Raw genomic sequence first — 12779 nt, 5'->3', positions numbered from 1 at the left:
CTGCCTCAGATAGGAGCCTTTAAGTTTATAACTATTAAGCTGTCTACCAACACTGCATTTCTATTATTCTTTGATGTAGGAAACTAGAACACTCCAAACAAAATCCTAAAGCTGCTTTGTGAAGGAGTAGATCAAGAGAAATCAGAAAATATACGCCTTGATTCAGTCACACAGAACTCTTTCTCATTGGTTCAGTCACATAAAATGCTTTCCCTCATACCATTCAATCCTAAATTCTCACAGACTCCATCCACGTGTCAACGTGGCAACCATCAATCTAAGATGCTAGAAGACAAGCAGTCTTCTGCTGGGAGAAAAAAAGCAAATGGATAGTAATGTTAATAAATGTATTTATCACATACTCTGCTTATTATATTTTTAAAAAGAAGGAAAGAAAACCAAGATTTGAGAGGTAATCAGCGTAAATAAATTGGTGGTCAACTAAATCTTCTGGTTACCTAAGTATGAATGTCCATTACCATTAATAATGAAAATAAGTTTAAGATTCTTCTTTAAGTTGTTTTCTGAAAAATAACTAATTCTAAACCACTCTTTTTGTTTTCCAAGATATTGAAGACTTTGAAGCCAAAACAAGAAGCACAGTGTCTGTTCGAGAAGGTCAAGGTGTGGTGCTTCTCTGTGGCCCACCGCCACACTTTGGAGGTATAGTGTGGGTGATTTGCATTCCATCATTAGTGTAATCACTCATGTTGTAAAGAAGGAACATCACTACACTCCTTTGTCAGCCTCAAATTAACTATTGGAAGAGGAGAGTTTCATTAATTGCTTCCATTAATTGGAAGCAAAATTTGGATGGTACCAAATCAAAATATTGCCTAGCAATGGAGCAAGTCAAGTTGTCAATAGCAATCTCCAGTTTGGAAGAATCTGGACTGGCCAGTGAATTAACTTATTGCCAAAGAACATAACCACCACTGATTCTCAGCTCCTAGAGGTTGCATTTTGTCAAATTCCAATGATTTGATAAAATTTGGTAGATTCTTAACCAGTGGTGAACCTATAGGGGGTAATGTAAAAATATTCATGGAATCATTTCATCTGGTCCAATCCAAGATCATACTGGCTTGTATTATAGTTAGCTTAATAATAATAACAAGTATTTACATAGTACCAATAAGTACTTTATGTGTATTAACTTTTAATATCCTCATAACAACTTCTTGAGGGAGATACCATAATGATTATTGTTTTATAGAGAACACTAACGTAAAGAGAGATTAAATAATCAGTCCAAAATCATACAACTGGTAGGCAGTGGAGTTAAGCTGCAAATCCAGGCTGTGTGGCTCCCAGACCCTGAGAAGTTCTTAACCACCACTGCCCTATTATTGTTTATTTCTTCACTGAAATGTGGAAATTTTGAAAATAGGACAAATATTTAAAAAAGAAAATGAAAGCACTCCTTTCTCCTAACATTAAACCAAATATTTTTTATGGTTCTTTAAAAACAAATTTTCTATTATTTTCATTTTTACACAACCTTGTGAAATGCTGATACAAAACAAAAAGGAAGTGAATGAGAAGTGACTTCATGAAATGCTAGTACAAAAAAAAAGAAAGGCAGCTAGTTAGAAGTTAATCTTTTTATTCAGTATTACTACAGCAAAGTGTGGCATTATGTTTACTTGAAATATGAGGGGAAAGTTATAATGTTTTCTATGCTATCTGAGATAAAATAGTATTATCCAGGACACACAAAAATTTGATGGTATTTTTTTTTTAACTCTTTGGGAGAGGTTTTGTTACAAATTATTGGTAAGGAAACAGAAGCTCAGAAAAATGGCTTCTCTAAGGTCACATTATCTACAAGTGACAATGGGGATTCGAACACAGATGTATCTTCCTAGTACACTCTATGTCAATGTGCTGGTAAACTGGATTATGAGACAAGAAACAGACTCATTTCCTAGGTTGCCTGATAACTCGTTGTGTGTCTTCAGATTAGTGTTGTCTCTTTTTTTCTTGGTTTCCATATCTTCCAGTCACCAGGCACCTTTTCCATTAACTGGTTTTGAACCCCTAATAGACTATCAATTGAAATAAATATAGCACTTCTAAATTGGGTGTGAAATTGAGAGGAACATTTCAGAAATCTTGTAGTGGCTATCAAAATGGCAGCTGCCATTCACAGGTTAGGGAGCCCATGAAAACAATGACAGTACTTTTTTTTCTAACTATAGGAAAATTCTTTTTCAGTACTATAATCTAAGATGACAAGATATACAAAATCATGTCTGTTTGTACTGTCAGTCTATATCATTTTATGCTGTGACATGGGTCAAAAACTTCTGACAGAATCAAAGATTATTTTCAACTTTGTTTACTGCAAATAGGGATAGGGATAACAGAAGTCTAAAATATTTATAAGTGAATGTCATATATTTTTAAAAGATAGCCTAGGAGATCTTTCTCTTGACAAGTTGTCACCTCAACATTAAAATATTTCTTGATCTTTTTAAGCATGTAAGAACCTCATTATAGTAGTGCCTCTTTGAATAATGCCATGAGATTAAGTCACAGATATACAAAACTAACTTAAATTAAGACCTTTATAACTGAATAACTAATTCCTGTTGCATACAAGTTATGAAAAACTTGCCTGATACCAAATTCTATTACCTCACATGTAATATTCTGCAGGAATATTGACTTCATCCAAGTATCATAAGAATTTTCACCCCGAGAGCTCTAGGATATACTGTGGGCTTCCTCATCTGTACAAGGGCAGGAAAACTGGAATCCTATTCTTTTGTTCTTTATAGCTCTCTCAGATTCAAACTGAGGGAATATAGACAGACACCCTTTAATTCAATTATACAAATAGTCATCAGTTAGAAAAAGTATTAATAACAGCTATCAATTATTGAATTGTTACTATGAGCAAGCACTCTAATGGCTTTCCATTAATTTTCCCATTTCCACTATTTCAATAATTAAGAAGAAGAAGAAGAAGAATTAAGAAACTGAGACTAAAAAAATAAGTAAATCAGTCTTCAGTTAGTAAATAAAGGCAGGATTCCAAACCAGGACTTTTTGACTTCAAAAAATGACTATGAATAGAGAGGACTCTAATTAATACTTAAACCTTAGGTTGTTTTATCAGTTTCAGTACTCTTAAACCTGCAGGTTTAATTAGAGTCCTGAGAGTATCTTTAACTCAAACAATTCCATATTCTTCCTTTTCCTGCCTCACCTTCTTGTGAAGGTAAATCATGCCAAGAAAGACTTTAAGAAAGAAGAGAAACATACTGGTCGGGTAACCTTCAAATTGGATAAATGGATACCTGGTTTGAAGTGAGCTGACTCTAGAGACATACACAGACATTTTCTGTCTTTGTAATTTGTTTTTTGTATAGATTTTATATATATATATATATATATATATATATATACACATGCACATATACATGTATGCATACATGTGAATATATATATATGTAGGTTTTCATTATTATGTAACATAATATAGTTTCATCATTATGTAACAAATACCAAAAATTTAGCAACTTCAAGCAACACCCATTCATTAGCATACAGTTCTCTAAGAAAGAAGCCAAAGATAGTGTGGTTGGGCTCTCTGCTTAGGTTCTTATAAAGATAAAATCAAGACCATAACCAGTGGCACTCTTTTCTGGAAAGTCTGAGGGTGAATCCACTTCCAAGCTCATTCAGGTTGTTGGCTGAATTTAGTTCCTTGCAGTTATGGGACTAGGTCCCCAATCCTTGCTGGCTGACTTTGAGGGCCACTCACATCTTCTAGAGGCTACTCACATTTCTTGCCACATGTCCCCCTCCATCTTCAAAGCTAGCAGGAGAGAATTTCCTTCATACCAATTCCTTCTAATACCTCCAATCTCTCTGTTCAGAAAGAGCCTCATCACATGTAAGGGCTCACCTGATTAGGTCAGCCCCACCAAAATTCAACTGTACCACCTAATCTAATCCAATCCAGTCCGATCTAATCTAATCATTGGAGAGATAGCTTGCCATTTCCATAAGTCCTATCACACTCAGATGGAGAACAGGGGGTCATTTTAGAATTCTGTCAATGACAATATGCTTTCAAATTTTTTTCTTTCCTCTATTTCCATCTCTCTAAATGTAGCTCCATACTTGCTTACATACTTGGTAGTCACAGAGATGTGTCCTTGAAGTATATTAATTGTGGCAGATGTGGTTAACAGGGGAGGATGGAGTATGTGTTGGCATCATCAAATTATTTTTAAATCCAATGTGTGAAAAGCAGAGACTAGCCATAATTATCAATATAGCTTCTCATAAAGAAAATTACTGCAGACTCAATAGGAGACCATAAAGGCTAAAATTTTTATATCAGGTTTTAGGCAATTTGGTTCTGTTGCTTTTGTCTATGTGCCCAGTCAGTAGCTGTGTATCTCACAAGTAGTTCTGTAACAAGGGAGAAATCATGTTAAACTTGATATTATCAGAACATCCTGAGTTATTTATGCTTTCTCTCTACTACATTCACAGAAAAAAAAACTCATAAAACATTTCTTAACAAGACAGGCCTATCAAATACATTTCAGTATGTTTTATAAAACAAACACTCATAGGAGAGTAAGAAAATTGACCAACTAGGCTGAATCCTATAAATTTACCCAGGAAAGAATGGCTCCAGGACTAAAACAAAAGAAAAGAGTGTGTAGATGGACTTCTTGTATGATGAATAGCCACAACTCAATGAAATAGAGTGGTCAGCATAAACCAAACAGAGCAGGTTATATGCATGTCCTTTCTTCTAAATAGACCGAAGGAGACCTGACTTCTCACACTAGGCTTTCTTGTGAATGCTACATACCCAGTTTTTAAGGTAACCACAAATGCAGGCATGCTACTCTTCGAGGAAGGGAGGTTATATTAATGGAAAGGTACCCACTGTGGAAAAGAAGAGGAGCCTAGTCAACAATTCCTGTTTTCTCAGAAGGGAAATATTTGGCAACAAAATAAGAAACACTCCTTAGACTCTGAGGAGAGATATATATGCACATCATTTATCCTATTTCCTAACAGAAATAAGCTCCACGAATGGACTGAACCTATGCCAGTAGAGCTAGACTAAGCCCTCATTTGCATCTTCCTGAAAACTGTAATTCCAAAATATTGCAGAGAAATGTATGTTTTACTGAAAGTTTTCTGGAAAGAACACAGAGAGGGTACAATACATATCTGCTTGAAACACTTCATTCCTTATGTTCTCCTAAAGTTTCTCATTGCAAATCTGTGGCCTCCATTATCTCCCAATCTCTAGCAGTCCCTCCTAATATTTGTTACAGTTCTTTTCCTTAATTTAGTTACCCATCCTAGAAAAATACAGTTCTTATGGTTTAGCATCTTGGTGCTGGGCAGACCTAAAATTGTTAGTTAGCTAAATAAGGACCTTTTCTTTGCTTTACTATGTCTCTGGAGGATTCTAAGGTCATCCCTCCACACACAGGTTCATGGGACAGAAAGAACCAATACAGTATTTATTTTATTTGTTTGTGGGAAGGGGTGACTGAGCCTTGAGGCAGTCTTTGAACTGTTATTCAGAGAGGTCATCCTACCTTGGGTTCTCCCTTACATCAAAGATAAGCTTTGTGTCAAGAGCCTTTACCCTTGTTACAAAGATTCTGCACAAGTCATTTTCAACAAGACCGAAAGCAGAATTTCCTCTTAATTTCAAAATAAACATAAACCCTTGAAGCCAAATCTATTGGATGAGTATGAAAATAGCAGTCAATAATTTTCATTGGTACATTGGTTTACCCAGCCTCACATGAAATTTTATTTAAAATGACATAGTGAAAAAATGATACATATAATCTAAAATAATTAAAATCACCTTCACTGTGAAATAATAGTTTCACCGTATCTAAAGTAAAGCACATTCTTTCCTTTTATTGTCTGGATATAAAACTCTCAATCCTGGGCTCATAAAAATCATAGATTTAAATTTTGTTTTAGAGGAAATACTCCATACTCTCCTCACATGCAACTTTTAAGTTGGTAGAACAACAGAATTTATGCCAGTAGTCTGGGGCATCTATGTCTGTAGTGGGAAGATAGCATTGTTGTTTTATCCCAGCGTTTGTACTTGCGTCAATAAAAATGTTGATGATACAACTTAAACAGAAAATCATTCTCAGCAAAACCTCAAAAGTGTGCTGCAGAATAAAGAGGAAAGTCATGTGGAGAAAAAGTGCTAAATTTTCATATCCCCTTCCTCCCAATTAGTTTGTCGGGGATTTTCTTTTTACTGCTTCCGGAGTAAATGACAGTGGTGGTGTCTCAGTGAATAGGTCAAATTGGCAGTGACAGTGTTACTCTGGCATTGCTTGAATATGTAAAAGGCACAAATAGACCCAATGGTCACCTGTTGGTATCATAATAATAGGGATGATAACTATCAATATTGAACTTGTACTGTATATTCACTCTATAAATATTTATTGCATACTTACTAAGTGCCTCTCATTGTACCTAATTTTGGGGATATAATGGAGAAAACAGAGACAATTACCTCCTTGAATGTTACAGGAAACAAATATAATAAAAAGTGTAAGTATGGCAGATGGGAATAAAAACTAGGGAGAAAAATAAAGGGGATAGGGAATGATGGATATTACCATAATATGCTCAGAGGTCAAAGAGGGCTTCATTGACATCTGGGAAGAGAACTTAAGGAATGAGAGGGTGAGATAGTGAATAAAGGCCATTTGGGCAGAGGGAACAACATGTACAAAGAACCTGTGGTGGGACTATGTCTGGTATGATGGAAAAATAGCAATGAGGCCAGTCTGTATGAAGAAAATGAGCAAACAGCAGAGTAGATGAGGATGTAAGCACCACTTTCAAGATATTTTAGAGACTTGAAATTTTACTGTAAGATTAGGATGCTTTGTATGGTATTGAGCAGAAGAGTGGCATGCTTTCTATAACTTTTACTTTTAAAAGTTTTTTTCTAGAAAATAGGCTATAAAAGGGCAAGAATATAAGCAGCTATGAGATGACTGCAATGATTCAGATGAGAGATAATAATGATTTGAACCAGGATGATGGGAGTAGACAGGTGGATAAGTAGCCATCTTCAGTATATATTTAAAGGGTGCAGCTAAAATAATTTTCTGAAAGATTATATGTACACAGTAAGAGAAGAAGAGGAATAAAGGATAACTGTGTGGTTTTAGGGCTAAGCAACTGGAAAAATGGAGTGACATTTATTGGGTTGAGGCCAGTAAAGAAGGACAGGCTCTGAGATGGGGGAAATCAGGAATTTGTTTTAAGACATGTAAACTTTCAGATGTCTATTAGATATCTTGGTGAAATGTCTATTAGATTTAACAGTGAAATTTTTGAGTAGGTGGCTAGATTTACATGTCTAGGGAGAAAAGTCTGGTTTGGAGAGCTAAATTTGGAAGTACCCATTGTTAAAAAAAACTCAGCTGGATACATGTAAAGATCTAATTAGCTCTATTCAACAATTCATGAATCAGGCTACATCTCACCTACCAGACAGAAAGGAGGCAGAGCAAGGAAGTTACTCTAGCCAAGAGTGGATTGTTTCAAACAAGGCCACCTTCCTTTGGACAGAGATATTAAATAATACCCTATTTAATAGGTATTAAATGTTGGTTTGCTGACATGGGCTTCAAGCGACTCCATTTTAGGCCTTGTAGTCTCTTTTTCTTAACACCATATATGAGTAGTAGTTAATATCATATAATTGGATAAGATAATGAGGACCTAATACACACTGGGCACTCAGCTCACATTTGGTATGTAACACTTCCAAGGCAAGTTCTCCATTTCACAAATTGAGCAACTGTGTTAAAGAGTTTGGTGTTAACTTGGCCAAGATCATGTGTCTGGAGTTCCAGGGATCCTGTCTAAACACCCCTGCATTTAATCTACTACCTACTTTTATCTGGAATAATCTGTCTCACAACCAACAGTTACTGCTAAATAAAGTACAAAGAGATAGCAAGTGTTCTTACCTTTGTCAGAGAGTAAGTAAGTGCCACCCCAAGAGGCAGATGGACTTGCCTAAAATTACTGTACAGGACTAGAACCAGAAAGATTATGACTCTCCCACTCCACATGGCTGACCCAAACTCCACACCCCCTTTCCCCACTTTCAGCATCACAGTAAGAATGTTTTCCTTCCTTTCCAGCACATCAAACAGAACTCTCATGTTCAAATGTGTTACCTTTTGTAGAGCTCAGGGTTTCTTAACATCAACAGTACTGACAGTTCAGGGTGAGATCATCCTTTTTCTTGTGCATTGTTTAGATGCTTAACAGCATCTTTGGCCTATACCCACTTCATGTCAGTAGCCCCCACTCCCAAATGCAAGAACAGCAACAACAAAAATGTCTTCAAGTATTGCCAATTATCCACTGGTGGGCAAAATTGCCCTTGGTGGAGAATCACTGGTTCAGCCCATCTCTTACATTCACTGTGTTAAGTTCACCCATGGAGGATAGGAATTGGGGAAAAAAAAAAACCAAAAACAAGCCTAATCCTTGTGTATTTGCCTCCCATGACTTGCCTAGGCTTCTTTAGAAGGGGAGGTTTCTGGGAAGTTCATGCCGAAACTGGCTGTGTTTTCATTCCTTCACCAGGCAGGCTTTGCCTGAGCACAGGCGATCCTAGAGTTCTTTGGAGCCTAGCAGTAATTGGAACTCAGGGGCCCTTTATAGTGATTGTGTGCAGGCCACAAAAGCAGCTGTCTCCACGATTCCAAACAGGAGGTCCGTAAGTCAAAAGCGTCTAATAAAATCTAGGTGGCCAAGCAGTAATTGTGGAACAAATGTGAACACAAATAGGTGTGATTGTAAAGATGTCGGGGCAGTCTTCTGGGTTGCTTCGTAAACTTGCTAGGCACCATGTCAGTGGCTTCAACCCAGAAAAGGAATGATTTTTCTTGGGTTATGTCTTTGCCACTGAGCTAGCATAACCATGATTTACCACCCCAGAGCCAGTCACATTTAACCCTAGAGCACTGTACAAGGATTGAGGTAAAGTACACACATTCTGGAATATTCCAAAGGGGGGACTTATCCCACTAAATCTAAATATGAGCACTGTGCTTCAAATTCTTTATTCTACTCATTTATTTTCTACGTCAAGAAACATACCACCAATTTTGAGATCTGTTCTACAGAGCCAATAGACATTCTCAGTGTCAGTATTTATCATTATTGGTCTCTTTTATATGAGATTCTTCTTCTATAATAAAAGTTACATCCCATATAATGGGTATAATTGCATCTATCTTTTGTGTTTATATTTTAAATATCACAGTACAAGATATAGGACTGTAAAAGATGTCAAAACATAATCACGCTCTGGGGAAAATAGGATTTGTTGTATGCTTGACAGAGCAGCAGATAGAGTCTTCAATTGCTTACTGCAGATCTGCCATTTCTAATAATAATAAAATCGTAGAGGATGGTGTCGAAGTGAAACTACAAACAATGCTTCAGGAACAACCAATTATCATCCAGTTCTAATGTTATTGCTGAATCATCAAAGGGAAGATGCATCACAATCATTAATAACAGATAAATGTCATAGATGGTGGAGAAAATATTTAAAAATTCAGTGGTTTCAACTTAAGTGGTTCATGAATTATACATTTAATTAAGAAAAGCCAAATGGGAAGGTTTTTAAATTTCCAATTTGCAAGATTTTTTTTCCTTTCCCCATTAAAAAATATACAATTTAAGCACAGCAGTGGCTGATGATGGAACAAAATAGATGCATAGATCAAAGCCCCCACTGCCGGCTGGCTGTTTAGGTGAATGGAAGGAAGCAGCTCATGCAGAGAGGGAGCAGGCAGGATGAAAAACACAGTGACAGGAAGGGCTTGCAGCTTAATACCTTCACCTGTTCACAGAGGGTACAAAAGGGCACCTGGATTCTAGTCACAGAGCTACTGCAATCTTCCCTTCTGCTTGTTCGCCTATAAAATGAGGAGATTGGGCTGGAAGATCTCAAATCCCTGCCTTCGCAGACATACCATGAATCTATGGACTGAGGAAACACCTCTCCTCCAGGCACCCACACAGCACCAGAGGCATATATACAAGATGGCCACTATTCTATCAAAATCCAGGCTGTTTCTCTTTTTGCTATGATTATGCAGAGGAGACTGAGTTTTACCCTTGATACCAGTGATTTTTAAAGAGAACTTCTGGGACCCCAATCATCCCAGCATCCCCTGGGAACTTGTCAGCAATGCAAATCCTCTGGCTTCTCTCCAGACCTACAGATTAAGAAATGCAGTGGGTGGAACCCAGCAGTTTGTTTTACCAAGTCCTCCAGATGATTCTGAAGTTCTAAACATTTCTGCTTTAGAGAGTCGTTTTTGGAGAGAAGACTACTTCTTAGAAGTTTTACAAATGTGTTCTATTCCCTGCTAATTTTAGCTATAAATGCATTGGAGTGATTTAGAATGACAGATAAATTTTTATCCTACAAGATTCTGAGGAAACTGAACACAGGACAGGTAGTGTTGATGGGGGAGGAAATAGGAACAGTTGTCCTAGATGTGAGTGGGCTTGAATATGAATGGAGTTTGGGGGTTTGGGAGGAAATCTGAGGATGAGGAAGAATAGCCAAGAAGAACATATTGACACAGAAAAAGAGGATCATTATAGATACACAGAGAAGAAGAAGGGGCTATTAGAGGAGCAAAGGATTTGGCATCCGAAGGATCAGGTTCAAACCCCACCCCTTCGCATATGTTAACAATGTGATTTGTGAAAATTACTTTTTATTCCAAGCTCCAGTAACCCCCTCTTACATGATGGACCTACTAGCAATAGCCAGTTAGCCTCACAAAAAAAGTTATTGGGACGATTATACAGATTATTTTATTATTCTTTACCTATTCTTCCCTATTCCTAGACCCCATTCTTCCAGCAGCTTCTATATGTTCCACCATTGAAGAAGGCTACACCACATGAGGGAACAGATTGGAAAGTTTTAGCAGCTAAGAAAATGAATTCACCAAGAGAGAAATGGAAATTATAGTCTCACATTCTAAGATTATAGAGTAAAGAATACAAAGATTTCTTGGGCACTAGTGGTAACCTGTAGTTTCTGTTAAGTGAAAAGGGTTACTGTGGATTTCAGAGAGCTAGAACATATTCTCTCCCCAAACAGGCATTGAACAAAGATCCCTAAACTGAAACATGGCCCTAAGAATTTGCTCAGGATTGTCTTTATTTCACAAAAGATTCAAAAGATGAGGAGTCTCTGACAACAGGGGAATCTGAACTACATTTTTCCTTCTTTTTATATTGGAGAAAAACTTACTATCTAGATTGTTCTCTGGTTTCAAAGAAAAACCCTTTGAGCATCTCTCTGGTGGAGACGGAGCAACAGGCTTAGAAGTGAGGCAGCAAAGGAAATTAGTAGCAGGAGACCACATGAAATGATAAAGGCTCCAGTAGAGACTTGGAAAAGAAAATGAAGATTCAATACCTGGGAAAAGAAAAAGAATGTCAAAGCATATTTTCAAAAATAAAACATGAATTGCATTTATGCCTACTTGATCTAAATGCATAGACTCTTAAGAAGATGTAAAAAAATATTGAGGGAGGAATAGACCATCCATACATAGGTTTAACCTTCCATCCATTGCAAAAATAAATATATTTTGCAACATCTCATCCATCCTCTCCTTGGTCATCTCTAATAATAGAGTACTTATTATCTCATAAATCATCTGCTGCTGTAACTCTAAAGTTTACATTGGTCTTCATTATATTAAGGGCCAAACATCTTTCTCTAATCCCCAACAGCCATACGACCTTCTTTTTCCTTCTAGATATCAAAACAGAGAGCTTCATTTAACTTTTTATGCACAAGAAAGCAGTTGGATCTATGAAGACAGATCAATTATTTCCAATTCTTTTCCCCAGGATCAAAATCTAAGTTTTTATCACTTTCTTTTGTAACTTAACTTCTGACCCTTGCTATGTTTGGCTATCTATCTCTTGATATACTTGAGATTCTTAATTCCCCTTTCAATAAGGGGTACCTGAACACAATACTCCAGTTCAACTGCATGAGTATTTTGTAAGGTGTTAAAAATACAGATTGTATAATACATCACTCAGATACAATAAAACCAAATTTTTAGGAGGAGGACTAGCTATCTGTATTCTAATAAACTTCCTTATTATCCTGTGTTCTGAATAAAACTTAGGAGCAGTTCAGAGTAAGAATACTTAGTGTCATCCATCTTATTTTTTATAAGTCGTAATTTATGCTAGTGTTTAGCTCTCCTGACACAATTTTCATCTTGTTCCTTTTTTCCATTTGCACAATTACATAGCAATGAAAATTTTTATTATGATGGAAACATAATGTAGAGAGTAAAAGTCTTTTGTATTTATTTCCCTTATCTCGAGAAAATCCCTGTGTACATCCCTAGGTTTCTAAATTTAATAATTTAGAAACACACACATACAAGTCCCCACACATAAGAGCATAGTTTTAATGGTCTCAAGCTAAATATCTTGATTTACAACATGCTTTCACATAGTAATACATCCTGGACTTCTTCCTACCTGACCCACTTTGTAGGTTTAATGCTATTTTGTGCATTTGCACATTCCATGCATAAGTGGTATTTTTGTTGTCGTTATTCTTTGTCATAGTTTTCCCTCATATCTTCATACCTGAAAGTAATGTCAGTATTCTGTCAGTAAAATAAGTTTTATTTTTATTGAAACCATTTATAAAT

At 36.4% G+C, this 12779-nt stretch overlaps 1 protein-coding gene across 2 annotated transcripts in view; it reads left to right on the top strand.

Annotated features, from left to right (window-relative positions):
* The window catches only part of CNTN6 (contactin 6), a 228592-nt gene that overhangs the window by 108939 nt on the left and 106874 nt on the right, over positions 1–12779 (top strand). For both annotated transcript variants that reach the window (XM_036878217.2, XM_036878216.2), the window contains exon 4: positions 568–663. In XM_036878217.2, the coding sequence (XP_036734112.2) occupies positions 568–663 (96 nt within the window). The remainder of the gene's footprint in view (positions 1–567; positions 664–12779) is intronic.

Source organism: Manis pentadactyla, chromosome 1 (assembly GCF_030020395.1).
Source record: "Manis pentadactyla isolate mManPen7 chromosome 1, mManPen7.hap1, whole genome shotgun sequence".
NCBI classification, from domain to species: domain Eukaryota; kingdom Metazoa; phylum Chordata; class Mammalia; order Pholidota; family Manidae; genus Manis; species Manis pentadactyla.
Note: the sequence above shows the minus strand (reverse complement) of the source record. Positions and strands in the feature narration are given on the sequence as shown.